We start from the raw sequence: 17982 nt of genomic DNA, 5'->3' as shown, positions 1-17982 counted from the left end.
TGTTGGTGCGCCGATAACATACGATTGAACTCTTTTCATTATGTACCTGTACAGTGAATCCTACACGTGTTTTTGTTTGTCTATCAATCTGACTGTACATTAGGCCTATGATCATGATCATGAAAGTATTTAACATGTAAAAAGAAGACACATGCATCAACATGTCGTGCCAGAGAGCAATGAAGCGAAGAAGCACTCATCCCTCCCTGTTTAGATGATATAAATGATGAAATTGACATTAACGCAAAATCAGTAATGTTATTACAAGCTGTTGATGCTATGTATTTAAATATGTTCTTGTAGTTTCTCTACTATTTATGTGGATACATAATAAATAAAAAGTCTATACAATAATAAGTCTTTAACGTTTTTGCTTTTCTCTGCATATTGAATTTGAATTAACTATATTTATGATTTATTTATTTGTAGTTTTCCATTTGGTGAGACAGAAATACAATTGCCTACATTTGACGAACCTCTTTGGTGGACATATTTCTGGCTGACACTGCTACCAGCATATAGAATACAATATCTGGCATTTTCATTATGATAAAAAATACCTTTTTCCAAACAAGATATTACATGTAGTTAAAAACTAGAAAGCCCTCTAAAAAAGCGTATTTGTTTGCCCTTATATGGACAAGGCGCACAAAATTGTCGTCACTACGATTGTCATCAGAAGAGGGCAGGGACGAAAAGCTGCCAGCATGGCGTTTACTCTGTACTCCCTGATTCAAACAGCTATTTTATGTGTTAATGCTGTTGCAGTTTTGCATGAAGAGAGGTTCCTCAGCAAAAGTAAGTGACATTTTTCGTTCGTACATTGCACATACCAAGCATTACACTTGTGTGAGCGTGTGACAATGTAAAGCAAACTGCATTAGATACTGTAGGCATCACCAGCTCGAAACCTTGCGCCCCCCCCATCGCAGTACCAGTGAATGTGATGCTGATGATAGTCGCTAATGTTATCTCCGAAGAAGGTTTACTGCTTCCAACTGTAACGTTCTCTCTTACCAGTTGGCTGGGGGGCAGACCAAGGAATTGGAGGATTCGGCGATGACCCTGGAATGAAAGCACAACTTCTGACGCTGATCCGATCAGTGAGAACCGTTATGAGAGGTGTGGCATTGTTGTTTTGAGATGCTAATTAAGAATTCATGATGTTTCATGATAAGCAGTGTTGTTGAATAAGACAGTGTTGTTGAATGATATTTTAGTTGCACTAGTAGGTTAATTTTTTTTTTTTTTAATTTTTTTAATCTAATTCTAGAATTATTTTCAGAATAAACATTGCTTAATTTCACATGATTTCAGACCATTGAATGCATATTCTCTACCTTTTTTCATATTAAAGAAGCATCTTGCCTGAAAGTGTACTCTTTTGTCTATTGTTTACAGTGCCCTTGATACTAGTGAATTCAGTCAGCATCGTCCTGCTGCTTCTGTTTGGGTGAGGGCGGCAGCTCAGGACACACAAATCTCCAAAGAGGAACTGAGGACTGAAATATGGAAGAAGACAAAAAAATCCTGTCTTTGTTTAGAGCTCGGTCTGTTAAGAGAGCAGAATGCCTTGAGTCCTCCACCACCACTGAGTTTTTAAATCTATGACACACATCCTCCTTTTTTATACAGAAAGATTTGATAACAACAGCTTTTCATACCCCAAATGTTAAATGTAGTCCAGTATTGTTTTTAAGAGATTTTGATCAATATCCCAGATATCAGATATTGTGATTTGTTAGTTTCATCTCTGTGTGCTATTCTCTTTGTCTTTAATCCTTTACTGGCATATCTTTATATGTTCTACATTGTTATTGAAATCTCTAATGATCCTACTTATTGTGTAGGAAGCGGTGCAATCCAGTTCATTCATAATACTTTACAAGTTTCACATGTTTGCTGCGATATATGTGGGAGGAATTGATAGAAATGTATACATCTTTGTTTTTTTAATATCTAATGTAAGTAATTAATAAAATGGTTTTAAACATTCTTATGTAAAATAAAAAACTATTTGCATCAATAATCTGTTTGCCATGTGTGTTGCATTGTTTCTGGTGGAAAGATCAAAGGATGTATTTTGGTTTAGTATTATTTTTATTAGAAAAGTATATCATTTGTTATGTTGCTTGTTAGAACATCTCAACAAGGTTATCCTCAAGGCTGGTGTCCAAGGTTTCAACAAATGTTAGGCCTACTAAATAAGGCTCAACATAACACCAACCATACTGGTGGATTTACACAAGCTCTATGGTCTCTTACATCTAATTTCCTGCAGATAGATTATTTAATTTAACTGACCCTGTGTAACCTCTAGTGCAGTCATTTGTCATTTGTTTATCCCCATATGATTTGAATTATCATTCTCCAAGTTGTATTCGCCACTGAGCTGCATGGAGAGACATGTTTATTAACAGTAGTTTGATCCTAAATACACGAAAGGAGGATATTTTCTATGGAATTATGACCATATGTTTATGAGAGGGATTAGACCCTTAAACCCAGTTTTATCTAAGATAATTTGCCATAATCTTAGTCTGTGATAATGTGGCTCTATCACTCTTAACAGTGATGCATCACAGGTCAGTAGACCTATTCATACAATGTGACAGAGAATCAGTTCAGGATGTTTTGTAAGGCAGTGAGTTATCTCTATATCTGAATGAAACCCCCCAAATTGTCCAGTGATTACATTGTTGATTATTCATATTTTGAGGGTCGTTTTTGGTCAATTTTAAAAGTAGTATAAGTGATTAAACATACAATTCTTAATTAAAATGTGTCTAATTGTGTACACTATAGTTGTGTTTGAAGATTTTCCATAGATAACCAAAAATATCAAACAAACAATACAGTTATTTTGTTTTGTAGAATTACCATTTAAAAAAGGCTGTGAGTGTGTATTGGCAATGTGCAAAAGAGATTTTGAGCTGTGTTAATGCTGTCTCCAATATTAAATCGATTTATGCACAAAAATACATGCTAATGCGATACATCTGCTACTTGTTATTGAAATAGGCTACATATGTTTTTCTTTTAATGAGTGATTAATCTGTTCCATGGATAACCCTCTTATATGATTAATGTTCATTGGGAGAATAACATGAGTGTGTGTGTGTGTGTGTGTGTGTGTGTGTGTGTGTGTGTGTGTGTGTGTGTGTGTGTGTGTGTGTGTGTGTGTGTGTGTGTGTGTGTGTCTGTGTCTGTCTGTGTGTGTGTGTGTGTGTGTGTGTGTGTGTGTGTGTGTGTGTCTGTGTGTGTCTGTGTCTGTGTCTGTGTCTGTGTGTGTGTACAACTCTGTTCCATGACCCATTGTCAGTTTGGAACTGTACAAAAATAAATACAAAAATACAGGCAGTTTGATAGACAGCTATCAACCCGACAGCCGACACGAAGGACCTCAAAACACAAACAAGCGGCAAGGCAGAGAGAGAAGAACAAGGTGTTGTATTCTGAAGTTAACTTACTTAACATGAAACTAAAAACATATCTTAAAGCTGATCTATTTATATTGTCATTGTCTTGCCCTTGCATAAGATAGTAGCTGTAGCTAACTTGGTATAGATTACTCTACAAAATGCTGTCACGCTTGTCTTGCAGGCTGTAGTAGCTAGTTCGCTAACTCACCAACCTGCTTTTACCAGTGAAATGCATGGTTTGATTTAGACCTCTCGTCAACCCATCCCATAAAGTGAAATTATCTAACGTATTTACTTTAAAGAGGCTTTGCTTAGGCTACATTGTTAAACCCCATATGAATCATGATGTCAGATACAGATCAGATATGCACACAATTCCCATGTCTTGGCAGCTCAACAGCCTCTCAATGTATTTAATCCACATTGGGATGATGAATAAGAGTATTAATTGTATTTCCAGACTGATAACTACATGACAAAAATCCAACATCTCTAAATAATAGGGGATCGTCCTTCCAGTTTGGGCACCAGAGGTTTGTGCGCAACCAATAATCCCCCAAATTCCTGTACTGATGTGTATTATGATTATTATTATTAAAATACCTTAGAATTTACTGTCAGCTTGGGACCTGGGTCGATAATCAGAGCTTGATGTTTGTTTTTTGTCTAAGCACATTTTTGGAAACGTTAATGTGGAAATACTGTGTGTGTGTGTGTGTGTGTGTGTGTGTGTGTGTGTGTGTGTGTGTGTGTGTGTGTGTGTGTGTGTGTGTGTGGACTGACAGACTACAGTAGATAAAGAAAGTCAGTATGGTGTATTTCCTCTAGTCCACATCACTTCTGATAGGCTTATGTCTGGCTTGCGTAATGTCAGGTACCTGGCGTCATGGTAACCCGACGGGCACTGAAAGCCGTGCTTATTGACCTCAGCGGGACTCTCCATATTGAGGATGCAGCCGTGCCCGGGTCCCAAGACGCCCTAATCAGGTGTGTCCACTATCCACTCAACCACCAGAAGACCTGGGTCAAGTGCATGTCAAATACTTAGGAAGTGGCCTATTTGAGGTGTGCTTGATTTAGTTTGAATTTAGTTAACCATTCCATGGGTCCCTTCTACCTCAGTGCAGCCTCAAATATTTGAGACGTGATTTAAGGAAATACTTTGGGATATGATGTCATAGCAAAACGATCAGGGCAACACTGCCGGACTTTAAAAACTGGAGATGCAACAGACTAGAGAATAGAGCAGGTTGTGACAGAGCCAAAATCCAAAGTTAAAAATTCAAATCCAAACCAAAGACATTTCAGAGAAGGTAGGAAAAGATACTGTAGAGTTGAATGTGATTTGTGCATGTGGTCTGCCATCTTATGTTGGAGGGCAGTGAAACAAGTGGCCGCTCTCACAGGAGTGATGTCATATCCCAGAGTCTACCTTTAACATGATGTATTTGACCCAGATATACCACTCAGGTAGTCCCTGTTATCCCTCTACAAATATCCGCCCATTCCTGTAATTTTGCTCAGGTTATATTTTCCAGTGTTGGCATTATTGATTTTATCACTGGAAACATGCATCCATTCATGCATGGAATGGAATGAGGAATGGTATCAAAATGTGTTTAATACCATTCCTCATTCCGCTCCATCCATAAAAATGAGCCTATCCTATTGATTTCTCCCTCCACCAGCTCCACCAATTCTGCCTCTGATCTAAATGTACAGGTTACGACAAGCGCCCGTGGCTGTGAAGTTTGTGACCAACACCACCAAGGAGTGCAAGCGTAACCTGTTGGAGCGTCTGCACCGTCTGAACTTCCACATCCAGGAGCACGAGATCTTCACATCCCTCACCGCGGCACGTAACCTTGTGGAGCAGAGGCAGGTGCGCCCCCTGCTGTTACTGGAGGATAGCGCACTTGAGGACTTCTCAGGTGAGGTGAGGTGTGGTATTAAGTAAGGTTTAGATGAGGCCATAGGTTGTGCCAAGTTGAACGTTTTTTTTTTATTAAGTGGAAATGTTTCAATGTCCGCTAGCTTATGTAAGACTGCCCTCATATTCATTAGCAGATATGCATCTTCCCATAATCACACCTGATGATATTTAACGGGTTATAAACTTCTTACACTACTCATTTGTGCTGTAGGCATTGAGACATCGGATCCCAACGCTGTTGTGATAGGATTAGCTCCCGACCACTTCAACTATCAGAGGCTTAACGAGGCCTTCAGGTAATTAACTTAGGCCTCATAGGCTCCCCACCTCCCGGTACCACCTTTTGAAGAGATAGTTCACCCACATTACTAAACTGATTGCTCCTTACCTTGAAAGTAGTCTATGGGCAAGGAGCGTCTGTAATCCGCGGTTCACATTTGCTTGAATAGCCACTGCAAGTTACGCAAACCTTTAGATCTTTTCCATCTACGGATTTTGTAATTTGGGTGAACTATCCCCTTAAACTTGACCCTGATATGATTCCATACATTCTGTTATGTCATCCACATTTCTCCCCATGTTGTCCATTCTTACTAGGCTCATCTTAGATGGGGCTCCCCTCTTTGCCATTCACAAGGCTCGCTACTACAAGAGGAAGGATGGCCTGGCCTTGGGCCCAGGTGCGTTTGTGACGGGGCTAGAGTACGCTACAGAGGCCAAGGCTACGGTGGTGGGGAAGCCTGAGAAGACCTTCTTCCTGGAGGCACTGCGAGACCTGGACTGCTCCCCTGAAGAAGCTGTGATGATTGGGGACGTGAGTAGCTAGCTAGCTACAATTGCCATGTGTTACCTGACTGCCCTGTTTTTAAATCCATGTCGCCTGTGTGCCACAACACTGTTAGCCCATGGAGCTAAAGCCTAAGCTTTATTTTAGGGAGCTAATGCTTGTGTTCAGGTCTCAGGAAAGATTACTCATCATTACACGAGTGTGGCTCACCAAATCACCCCCATTACACATGACACGGGAAATAAAAATATATTATAATAGCATGTTTAGTGTCCTTAAAGACTAAGTGACGTGATTTGAATGTTTGTTGACTCTGTCAATAGAAAAATACAGGATTATATTTAGCTCACATTAAAAACATGTTTCAGTCTCACAACCTTCATCAGACCATTTGATGTGATTTGGAATTACAGCTTCCTAATCATTTGAGTTTTGTCATGTTTCTGTCGACACCTGACAGGATGCCAGGGATGATGTAGGCGGGGCTCAGAATGCTGGCATGCTGGGAATCCTAGTCAAAACTGGTAAGAGACAGGAAATGTCTAAAAGTGCTTTGACAGCATTGGATCAACAGGTGTCAATCATTTATCACGCGACAAAACATGAAATGGATTTTGTCTTCTGTAGGTAAATACAGAGCTGGTGATGAGAGCAAAATCAAGCCCCTTCCGCTTGTGACCTGTGACAACTTCCCTCAAGCAGTGGACCACATTCTCCAACACCTCATCTAGCTACACATCCACCAACGCCTCGCATGTCGATTAATACAGGATTCAAGTGCTTCTCAGAAACTGGGCAACTCTCATTACTTTGAGATCTCTGAGTTTCCCACTCGGAGCTATCTCAGAATTAACCAATGGGGAGCTCTACACAAAGTGTTGCTGGTAAACTTCGAGTTGCCGAGGAGCACTTTTCACAACTAACTGCGTCATATGACATCGCAATCTGCTTACTCCACTGCGCAGTCGATGACATGGAATGCAACCATTGGTTGATAGGTACAGACTAACTGCAATGTACTGGAACACGCCCATCCTGTGCATATGATCGTGATGTCATACTGATGCGGTAGCCGCAATGTTTAACACTTCTTCTAGAATCATCTGTTAATGGTAGAATGCACTCCTGGTATCACTGGAGCTACAGTACTGATGAGTGATAATGTCTGTGCTGCAGGATGAACACATACTGTAAATGTGCACTTTTTGTTCAGATGATTCATTGGTATTTGTATGTTTCATGGGTATGTACACAGACATAACTTTTCACAGCAGGACTGTTTGTAATTGGTGTCAAGCGTTTTCGATCATGTATTTATTCAGTGTTAGAAACTGCATCCCACCATATGAGTTTGATACATTGTCAGCAATCTCATGCAACAATGGCAAATGTCAAGCCTCACATAAAACAGAACAGTTGACCATGAACAATAACAATAAGAACAATTTTAATTTAAAAAATATGAAAATGACTACGAGTGACTTTATTTTCTCTAACAGAAGGAGAAGATCAATAAAACAGTAACAACATTACATTCTTGCAATTCTATTGATTTCCAATGGAGTACCATAACGTAACCTTGTTTTAAAAGGTGAGCCACCAACAATGACAACAGAATAGAGTTTGTTAGTTTGTTATAAATAGAGTTGTGTATAAGTATTTTTGGTGATATGTTTACAGAACACAGACAGACCACAGAGCTGCTGGAAGTGTGGTTACAGACTCTGGCGCTGTTTGAATACCTAAAAAATGATCTAGTGTGATTGGAATGCTCTCTCACAGCCCTGTTAATGAGGATCGAATGCAGAATTTATAGAAATGTATAGAGTAATGTAATGAGTATAGAGTAGTAGAGTTGTGCTTCTATATGTATATCTATGTATAGCGCTTCTATACGTTTGGAAGGTTACAGGACATTCAGAAAGAAATAAGCTGTTTAGAACATCATTAAGACGAGGGAGTCGAGTATGAATCAAATATTTTTCTGCAATGTTGTGAAGTGTGTGTGTGTGTGTGTGTGTGTGTGTGTGTGTGTGTGTGTGTGGTTCACACCGACTCGTACTCCTTCTCCCAGGCGCTGTATTTGTCCTTCAGGTTCCTGGCCGAGGGTTTGGTGTGAGCAATCACCTCCAGGAAGTCCACTGTCGTCACGGTTTCCAGCTCAATGATAGGCATTTCGGACTTTCCTTTGAGGAGGGACAATGTACCGTATTAGTGCTTCTGATTGGTCAGGTGAGTGGAAATTCTATACAGTTCTATAACCTGTTGAGGAACAACCCTACTACCTGGACCACTTGTGTAATGTAGATCTGGAAGGATTAGATAGGTATCACAGGCAAGATGGCGAAAATTAAACATAGCCTATCAGAGTGTACAGTGGAACGTGTGTATTGCTTATACCTATCCACATTTACAAGTGTTTGGGGAGACATGACTGGACATTGTTTCTGGACAGGGCTATAGTGAATTTACATTTTGACATTTTAGTCATTCAGTCTTATCCAGAGCAGCTTCCAATCAGTACTTTAGCCTAAAGTAAGTGAAACACCTACGTGTACATCCCAATCATCGCAAGTAAGACTTTCTAGAAGAAGAAGTGCTAGAAACAGTGCTAGATAAAGGGAAGATTATTGCTTTCATGTTGTTGGTGTGCTCAGAACAGAGGTCAAGGTGACATCGGTGTCTGTCTTACCCTCCTGGTGACTCTCGAGAGCATCAAAGATTTTGCGGACAGGTCTCATAGCAGCCTCCTTACACACTAGCTTGATATCTGATCCAGAGTAACCCTCCATCTCCTGGAACAAGTGACACACATTACCATTGTTGTTTTCTCAATAGACTTGGCACATTTCTGGTAACATAGGTACATGCTCTCCGATAAAAAAAGGATGCATTTTGACGTACTCCCTTCCTTGGCCTACCTGTGCAAGTGTTTCATAGGCTAGCTCTGTGCGTAGCTCCACCCCTCCATTGCAGCTGAGTGGTGGCAACCAATGAGAGACCATGGCTTGTCGTGCAGGGCCGGAAGGAAGGCCCACCAAAATCCTCTTCTCCAACCGCCTCAGCATGGCATGGTCCAGCTCCCTGAGAGAGAGAGAGAGAGATAGAGAGAGAGAGAGAGACACACTCCGGTCTTACATAAATCAATTGCAGGTAACAGGTTTCCACAATAACGCAAAAAGGATATGGACCATTCAAATGAAAGAACGCTAACTGCATTTCAAATGAATGAACATGCTGTCTTGCTGCGCAAAGAGAATCACATCTGTTAATGATCCTGGAAACCTCATTTGGGACACCGTTACAGCTCCTCACCACGGTAGGTTAGAAGCAGCCAGCACGAAGACCAGGTCGTCTGATTTGGCCAGCCCGTCCATCTGAACCAGCAGTTCGGTCTTCATCCTGCGACTGCCCTCGTGATCTCCGCTAGACAGAGAAATCATGGATATCGGATAAGCAGCTATTGAGCTGGGAAATACTCAGACACCACTGGAGCCACAAGGGACTTTCACTTGAGAAGTGGCATGCGCTGCCGTCCACGGGGGGTCCAGTGCAGTCACCGGTCAAAGTTCAATGATATTTAATCCTGGGCTTGGGCTACCCCAAACGTCTGCATTCAAAAAACAATGGCTTGCCCAGTGCAATGCCATCCTTGCTGCAAATCATGCAAAAGGCCCTTTTAACCAATATTTCACATTCCTCCAAATAATGTCACTTTTGTCATTATAACATAGTAAGCTGATATATATATAAAGTCAAAATTATTGTTAAAACACTGCAGAGTGCACCTTTAAATACTAATGATCATGTACATGTTGATGGTGAATTAGGGTCATTGTAAGAGACGTATGAGTTGGCACAGTCCTTGTCTCTCACCCTTGGCTGGTGGACCCTCTCTGGCTCATCACTGACTCCAGTTCATCCAGGAACACAGTAGAAGGGGCGTGGTAGCGAGCAAGCTCAAACAAAACCTGTTGAGGATGCACGCACACAGACGCACAGGTGCATAGACACACACACACACAGACACAAAGACGCACAGACATGGGTTTGTTTTGAAGCTGCCATTGGTAACAGCAGAACTGGGTTCAAATAATATTTTAAATCATTTCAAGTACTTTTCTGTGCTTGATTGAGTTTGCCTGGCACAATAGAACCAATGGAATAGTCCGAAAAGTGCAAACCCCCACCTATTTGGCTCTCCAGGCAGGCTCAAGCAAACGCTCATTTTGGGCCTGGGTAACAGTGCCAGTGCTAGAGTAAGGTGTTGATAAAACAGCAGACACCAGAGGAATTGAAAACCACCCACCCTGACCAGCTTCTCTGAGTCTCCCCTCCACTTGCTGACAATGCTGGAAGCTGAGATGTTGAAAAAGGTGGTGTTGCACTCGGTAGCTACAGCCTTTGCCAACAAGGTCTTACCTGTGCCTGGGTGAGGGAGGAGTTCATGAATAAAAGAGAGAGAGATACCGGGTTTACAGAGATGTAAGACAGACACAGGGCAGGGCAGGGTAATAGAGACGGGGCAGGGAGATGTAGACGGATTTTGGTGGTGCCAGTCCTGATTTAAACATGCATATGTATGTACCTATTTAAAGCTGAATGAGCTTTGCTCATCCCTGTGTGACAGGCAATCGATCATATCGGATCCTAGATTCATTAACTGGGTAACTCAAAGAACATCTTGTTGTCCCTTTCCTTCAGTATCATTCCCAACAAAGGACAAGGAATTGACAAATGGCGAGGGTGCGATTTCTTCAGGATGTCCGCCAGGCGTGCTCATTCAACTGTAAATAGGTATACACATTTAAATCAAGGCTGGCGCCACCAAAATCCGTCTACAGAGACAGATCGGGGAAAGAGGGAGAAGGAGATGAACAGAGTGAGTGATACACAAACCAGATCTGGGTGATGAGGGGAAAAAATTAAAAGGGAAGCAAAGTGTGCAAATGAAGAAGAAATACCATCAGACGTGAGGTGGTCTTACCTGGTGGTCCGTACAACAGCAGACCTTTCCACGGTGACAGAATGCCCGTGAACAGCTGTGGATACTGAGGAAGGAATGAGGACATGTTATCCAACCATGTCAAATGAATCTCAGTCAACCAATCAATGATATGTATGACCTTTCCACAAAAACAATTTTGTGACAAAGTGCTTAACAACAAACAATATAATCAATATAGACAATAACCCGACTACAGACCCTCAAAAAGCAAGCCAGGGAAAAACTTCCCAAAGGGAAGAAAGTACCTAACCTTTCTGTTCAACCTTGCATTATGTAATGCAGCAACTTGCTTTAGGGTGAAGTCGCTCCAAAGCAACTTAACTGTTAGCAAATCCTAACATATACCACTGAAGAAAAAATAAGAAAACTGACCCATGATCATGGGGGGCAACTTCATCCTATTCCAAATACACTATACAGACCTATGAGTGTGTATGATTAAAATAGTGTTAACTCTGGAGCAGGCCAGCAAAGGCTTGGACACACCAACAGCTAAGGGGAGATGGGTTCCCAAACTAGGACAGGGCTCGAGGAGTGCAGAGAGGAACACAACTATGGCAGATATTGGCAGGTGGCGCCACAGATATCATCATAAATTCCTTCCGTGTCCTTATATGTTCTTTGGCTGGTACTACAGTACATCAACCCACCTGCTCCGTGCACACAACTAGAATATAGGAAGGACGAATAATACCTAATCATTCTCTGACCTAATCGTCGGGGGAACGGGACACGTATTTGTTGTCATCACCATGCGAGGCTGATGATGATGATGAAGGAGGGGCCCCGTTCCGGACAGATTGGGTGGTATTCAAGTATGGATTTAATGTCACCTTAAGAAATAACATGACCCTGTTTCCTGTAGGCCTTTAGTGGAGACGTATTCAGAATCGAAGTGGGGCGGCCATGGTGGAAAATACCACAGTGCTTAGCGGGGGGATACCTTAATGGGGTAGACGACAGCCTCTTTGACTAATCGCTTGGCCGCCTGCAGGCCTATAATGTCGTCCCAGCGCACGTTGGGGTTGTGTAAATAGATATCCTTTAGGAGAAAGACAACGGAGAAGAGGGATGGAGCTTAGACCTTCATTAATACAAAGCATGCCACACACACACACAGCATTTGATACAATAGTGGCATAGCACTCATCGAATTAAGGAAGCTCTTCACTGCTCTCTAGTGTCACATTTGAGTATTACAGACAAAAAAGTAGCCTACAGCACATCATCTGCTCTTTTGTCATCTTATCTTGCCCATGTTGTTTCTCTTATGACATCATATTTAGTATATGTTTTCCAAGGCAATCGGTTCTTATGAAGGGGGTGAGTGTATCGTTCTTCTCTTACCCTGCTTATAACTGAAGCCAGCTCTCGCATTTCAGCATTCATCCCACTGAAGGCACTCAGGGGTTTTAGAAGGCGCTCCTGCCACAAAGGAGATGAGGGAGAGACATACGCTCTGGGGTGAAGTTGCCGATAGGTTCTGATCTTGGAAAAGCTTACCCTCCCCAAATCCCAAACAGTAACTATCAGAGGCAAAAACAAAAAACTGATCCAAGATCAACAGCACCTGGGGGCAACTTCATCCTGAACCAAAACATCCTATGCTATGAGAAAGGTTTCAGAACATTGGATTGAGTGTAGTAGTAAAGTGTAGTAAAGTCTTCAGAGCTTAACACTGCCCTCAATGGCCAACAGTACATAGTTTAGAGAGGGAGGGCTCTATTTTCGGCAGGGCGCAGAGCAACGGTATTGTCAGGCACGTTGGCAATTTCAGCTTGTAAAAGTTGGCTGTTATTTTCAAACCCTAACTCCAAGATTGACAATTAACCAGTCTTACATCAGCTCACTGCTCTAAGAGGGGCGGCGTTATTTGAGGTGTGTCCTTAAAAACATGCGCCAAAGTGCCATTTTCAGGAAGCACAAGGGAGCTTAAAGCACCACCTTTTATTGCAAACGCAGCTGTTTATGAGAACAATTTTGACAGTGGTGGCGCATAACAGGATGCTGTTCATTTGAAAAGTAGGCCTATAGTCTCATAGGATGTTAAATGTCTAGCCTATATTTATTAATGCTCTAGGCAACAAATTCATAGGTTATGTGAAAGTTTCACAAATTCTCAACATTATCGGCTCAATCAGGATGTTATGTTCATTTTCGCATTTGCAAGCCTATTGAGATACGTGGCCTGACTGTTGGCTACGTGTACCAAGCCTAGATAATGTTTGCCTAATTATGTAATTGTCAATGCAATTATATGATTGTATTTGATAAACTACCAGACAATTCAATATACGTGTAGCCTATCGCTCGTGTCCTCCTGCTGTTAATCCAAGTTGAGGAAAAAACACAAGCCGTCAAACACGGTAAATACAGACTTGAGCTCCTCACATATTTGGCTACGGAATGCATTTTGATTGGTCAATGAGTGGTCAAGCCATCAACACACAACTCTCATTCATATATTCATCAAGTCAGCCTTTTTACGGTACCGCTGGCATATGTCCCAGTAGAGGTGCTGCCATAAATTAAATGCCTATACAATCTTCATTTTATTCAACAATTCTGGTTGAAAACAGGACAATTCGGTCGACATGTCCTTCATCAATCTGACGAAGGTCATGTCGACCGAAACCACTGTACATAGTTACCATGGGGTCTGGGTGGCAGGAGAGACTGTGGGACGCTGCGTCACTGGCGGCTCCTCTAATGGCGTCCTGGATTAGACTTCGGTAGTCTAAAACCTGACCCTAACAGGGGCAATAATACAATACACCCTAATGTTTGGTCAGTCTGAAACAACCACAGTTGGGATAAATTTACCCAAGTCATCTCTTAATCAGTTAGCCTAGTCTATGTCTTGTGTACAGATACGTATGTGGAAAAAAAATCATTGTTTACAAAGGCCATCCTCTTTTTCTTCATTCAGCAGAGGCACAATACCAAGTCCCACAAAACACTCTAAAAACTCCCCGTCGTCCCAATAGTCTGTCCTCTATTCCTCATATCCTCCTCCCTCGCTTCCTTCTCAAAACGCATATGAGGAGAATATCAAAGGGGAGGAACCTTAGATCTTCTCCTCCACTGCATTTTGAGAAGGAAGGGAGGAAGGAATAGAGGACAGACTATTGGGACGCATACAATGTCTGTCATATTAACCTTCTTCATCTGCGCTCCCTCTCCTGCTCCATTGCGGACGATGGAGGACACGTTCAGGCCAAACTCTGGCGGGGAGGATCTACCATTCTCCTGCAGCAGTGAAGAATACATTCAGAGTGTCAATCTTATGAGGACAGTCCAGGACATAGAAAATGTACATTTGTGGGCATATTCTGTTTAGATACATATGATATTTTTGTAAATTACAACGTACGCCTACAGCTTTGCTGGCATCCTTGACTGCGACCTTGGACTCCACCTTTTTGACCCCACCCCTGGACATGGGTCTGTGACTAGAGTTTATTCTGGGCAAAGGCTGGATTGCAGAACAAGGGGTCCTGAGGGACACACAGACAAGAGAGGTTACATAACAACCATTTTTGATATTGAGGTTTCATGTCAAATGGACAAAAGTCTCTCGATGTAATCCACATGCAAAACGCAATATCCACCATTTTCGAAAATATACTTTCCTTCCTTTAAAATGATTGCTAAGTTATTTTCATACAGAAAAAAATCTTAATTATAAATGTTTCATGTCAAACATGTTTTCAAATAGATATATAGCATTTTGGTATGAAACCCTTCACATATTGTAGTATACATGGATGAAAACATAGATGTAAAAACATTCTCACCTTTTTTTGCCACTTCTCGGAAGTCTGCTTTCCACTAGAGAGAAACATTTTGAGATTTAAAACAATACGTGTGAATGAAGATTCACTCGGAAACACAAGACAAAATGTTTTAGGCAGGGCATTACAGAACCTCCCCGCCTATTCAATGGTAAAAGGAAACACTTAACCCACACCATCTGGAGTAAACAATAATAGTGAATAAATTGAGTAAACAAACAGATCAGTGAAGTAGCTCTGTCCTTCCAACCTGGTTCTGATAGTTTCTTTGTTAGCTTGGGATACTTCTGAAATTTGATGTAGTAGTAGCTTTCATACTCCATCAATATTGTGTCAAGGTCGATATTGTCACAGACTTCAAAGCGGCGCAGTCCTACATTGGTCTCTTGCTCCAAGGCGTTGGCAGCATCCATGTACCTAACAACATAGGTTCCCATACCATCATGTATCCAGTAGGCCTATTCAAAAGCAAACATATTTTAAGCTACTTTTCCAATAAGTGGCTAGACTAAAAGTCTACATTAGGCTTGACACAGGTGCAAATCAAACTTACCCTTCCTCCATTAAATGATGAAAGATCAATATGAGTAAATTTCTTCTTCTGGCCTCTATTCTCATTTCATCCTAATGTGGAACAAAAGTTTTATTAAATTCAATTAAATTCAATTAAATGCATTTCCTTCAGTAACAATATCAGAGGTCTGCAACATCTTCCAGTAGGTGGCGCCATATACATGTCTGATGTCAGACAGATTGCCTAGGCAACGGAGGACGCAGACTGACTCCACTGATGCGTGTAACTTTGTACACCAAGCTAGCTAACTTTATACAACTGTATACACCTTTTTGACTTAAAAAGATCTTGCTAAATAGAGGGAAATCATAAGATACAACTTGTCAATTACATGTTTGATACTGCGTGTTTGCTGCTGTTGAAAGGTCCAGATGTTCCATGTTCATCAGCTGACTAGCTAACTAGTATGGCCTAAACTACCCCAAATGACCCATGATTTAACAAAAGACAGGCAAACAAGCATATAGGTATTTCTTAAGACATTGAGCACAGTGCACAAGATACTCACCGCTTCTCTTGCTTGATTTGCGGTTTTGATAGATTGATATGAAAGCTCCATTGTACAATGAAACTACGCAAGTTGTCGCCTCTCTCACTTTGCTAACACTAGTAGTAACTTGTAACGTTAGCTAGCTGTGGGTGGTTAGTAGTTAGTCAAAGACACTGGACCAGATGACTCATCAAACCGCATGCAAACAAATCCTCAGCTAGCATGGTAAATGTGCAGGAGGATAATGTAAATGTACATTATAACACTATCAATGGCTGTTGATTTGAGAGGGCTGAGTGAGAGCAAAACAAGTGAAGTGAGGTCCAGTCCGGAGGCAGGCCGGTGGAAGGACGTTCACGCGTTTGAGACACGCTCCCCTACGGCGTGCGGATTCCGTTTTCATTGGTTGTTGCGACAGTTGTACCAAAGAGAATGCAAACTGAACAGGAGTCCATAACCTAATGATTTTTTTATATTCACGTCTGGAATATAATTCTTTCTCATCTGAAAGCTTGCCTAAAGTGAACTCTTTCCAAGATGTCTGTGTAAGATGTAAACATATGAATGAATATCAAGCAACCAAGTTTGGAAAGACCAAGGCAAAGTTAACTGTTACATTAGCATATTCAACTACCCAGTAATAGTTTGTAATGTGGTGGTGGTGTAATATTAAATAAAATTATATATATATATATATATATATATATATATATATATATATATATATATATATGTTTGCTTTATATATATATAGTTTAATTTAATATTACACCACATTACAAACTATATATATACACACACACATACAGTATATTCTTAAATTGATGAATTTTCATGTTCTATCTATTTTCTTTTCTATTTTAAATTGTGTAGTGATACAACAGGTCATTCTACTTCCAATGCATTCCACTTTCACCGCTATCAACGCACATCAATCATCTTCATAGCATTTCCTCTAACAATCACATTGCAGTGGTAAAGAGCACACTAACCCTAACCCTAACCCTAACCATGGCAGGCCATAAATACAGGCTGCCAGCGGAAGCCCTCTCTGCATGCTGACTCTCAGACGGTCAGGTTTAAGAGGTTATTTGTTTGTTCTGGTTATTTGTTTGTTCTGGTTATGATTCAGTCTCCTCCCAGCTCTCTCCCAGTTCTCCCCAAGGCTCTTCCAGTAACCTCTTCGTCATTACTGACAATCTACAAATAAAAACAATCTGGGCCTTTAGCCCCATCTAGTGCAAGAAGAGCCTTAAGCACGTTCTCCTAGATGACAGTTATACTACTTTTTATTGGAAGTGTTAAAAAAAGAGTCACTGACGCATCCACCCGGTTGTCTGATGTTACTTGTAATAGAAGTCACTGTAGCATACGATCACTAAAGATCACTATTTTCTCTGTTTTATCAGCAGTGGGGGTTGGTAACAAAATTTCCACGTTAGAATACAAAGGAAATCTCTGGACTGGGTTGCAGCAGAATAATAGAATACCATATCCGACACCTTAAACTATGTCATAACTTCTTTTCATTTTTTAAATCAACTTCAGCTCATAAACAAGTTAGTTCCAATTTCGGCACATTAGTTTATCCGCAAAGTCTCCTCCCATGTTAATCCCTTTCCCTTCCTGCCTCCTCTGGCAACAAAGGATGGGCGGCACTTTGAGGTCTAAAAAAAGGCCTGGCTGTTGACAACAGGATATAGAGAGTAATATTATTATTTATTTTTTTAATCCTTCCTTCTTCTAGCATTGTGACTGCCAATGGCACCTGGTCATAGCATATATTTTTTGCTTATCATAACTGATGTATAGATGATTCACTTACCTTAGACAAATGTAAGAAAACATTTCAAAATGTAAATGTAAGGAGTGTAGGTGCAGTTCTGAGCTGGGGTTTGACTAAAGTTAACGTCCTCCCCGCTTGAGCCAGATGAGAGTACCACTCTATGATACTGATGACGGTTAAGTTAACCG

The 17982-nt window shown here is 41.1% G+C and overlaps 3 protein-coding genes across 3 annotated transcripts; 2 read left to right on the top strand and 1 right to left on the bottom strand.

The window, feature by feature from the left end:
• Positions 1–694: 694 nt before the first annotated feature.
• ier3ip1 (immediate early response 3 interacting protein 1) lies at positions 695–1953 on the top strand. The gene is made up of 3 exons (XM_083670718.1): positions 695–798; positions 1021–1122; positions 1402–1953. Exons 1-3 carry the CDS (start codon positions 708–710, stop codon positions 1455–1457), a joined length of 249 nt encoding a protein of 82 aa, XP_083526844.1. The 5' UTR covers positions 695–707; the 3' UTR covers positions 1458–1953.
• Positions 1954–3387: 1434 nt separating this feature from the next.
• hdhd2 (haloacid dehalogenase-like hydrolase domain containing 2) lies at positions 3388–7719 on the top strand. The gene is made up of 8 exons (XM_083669783.1): positions 3388–3445; positions 3883–3955; positions 4297–4409; positions 5145–5353; positions 5567–5651; positions 5953–6169; positions 6603–6666; positions 6770–7719. The coding sequence occupies exons 3-8, from the start codon at positions 4309–4311 to the stop codon at positions 6871–6873; spliced, it is 780 nt and encodes a 259-aa protein (XP_083525909.1). The 5' UTR covers positions 3388–3445; positions 3883–3955; positions 4297–4308; the 3' UTR covers positions 6874–7719.
• Positions 7720–8188: 469 nt separating this feature from the next.
• katnal2 (katanin p60 subunit A-like 2) lies at positions 8189–16077 on the bottom strand (the record flags this gene model as incomplete). The annotated part of the gene is made up of 16 exons (XM_083670457.1): positions 8189–8328; positions 8835–8937; positions 9064–9226; positions 9458–9568; positions 10019–10113; positions 10452–10570; positions 11130–11193; positions 12094–12192; positions 12498–12575; positions 13802–13900; positions 14310–14399; positions 14524–14647; positions 14948–14981; positions 15195–15361; positions 15498–15568; positions 16027–16077. The coding sequence occupies 16 exons, from the start codon at positions 16075–16077 to the stop codon at positions 8189–8191; spliced, it is 1608 nt and encodes a 535-aa protein (XP_083526583.1).
• Between the last annotated feature and the right edge of the window lie 1905 nt (positions 16078–17982).

Source organism: Argentina silus, assembly GCF_951799395.1.
Source record: "Argentina silus genome assembly, chromosome: 5".
In the NCBI taxonomy this organism is placed as follows: domain Eukaryota; kingdom Metazoa; phylum Chordata; class Actinopteri; order Argentiniformes; family Argentinidae; genus Argentina; species Argentina silus.
The sequence above is the reverse complement of the archived record's forward strand: the minus strand, read 5'-3'. Positions and strand labels throughout refer to the sequence as shown.

Excerpts from the sequence above, each read along its gene's own strand:
- ier3ip1 (XM_083670718.1), top strand. The coding sequence starts at position 708 with ATGGCGTTTACTCTGTACTCCCTGATTCAAACAGCTATTTTATGTGTT. Across the intron at positions 799-1,020 it reads AGAGAGGTTCCTCAGCAAAA|TTGGCTGGGGGGCAGACCAA; the intron begins GTAAGTGACATT and ends CTCTCTTACCAG. Across the intron at positions 1,123-1,401 it reads AGTGAGAACCGTTATGAGAG|TGCCCTTGATACTAGTGAAT; the intron begins GTGTGGCATTGT and ends TATTGTTTACAG.
- hdhd2 (XM_083669783.1), top strand. The coding sequence starts at position 4,309 with ATGGTAACCCGACGGGCACTGAAAGCCGTGCTTATTGACCTCAGCGGG. Across the intron at positions 4,410-5,144 it reads TCCCAAGACGCCCTAATCAG|GTTACGACAAGCGCCCGTGG; the intron begins GTGTGTCCACTA and ends CTAAATGTACAG. Across the intron at positions 6,667-6,769 it reads GGGAATCCTAGTCAAAACTG|GTAAATACAGAGCTGGTGAT; the intron begins GTAAGAGACAGG and ends TGTCTTCTGTAG.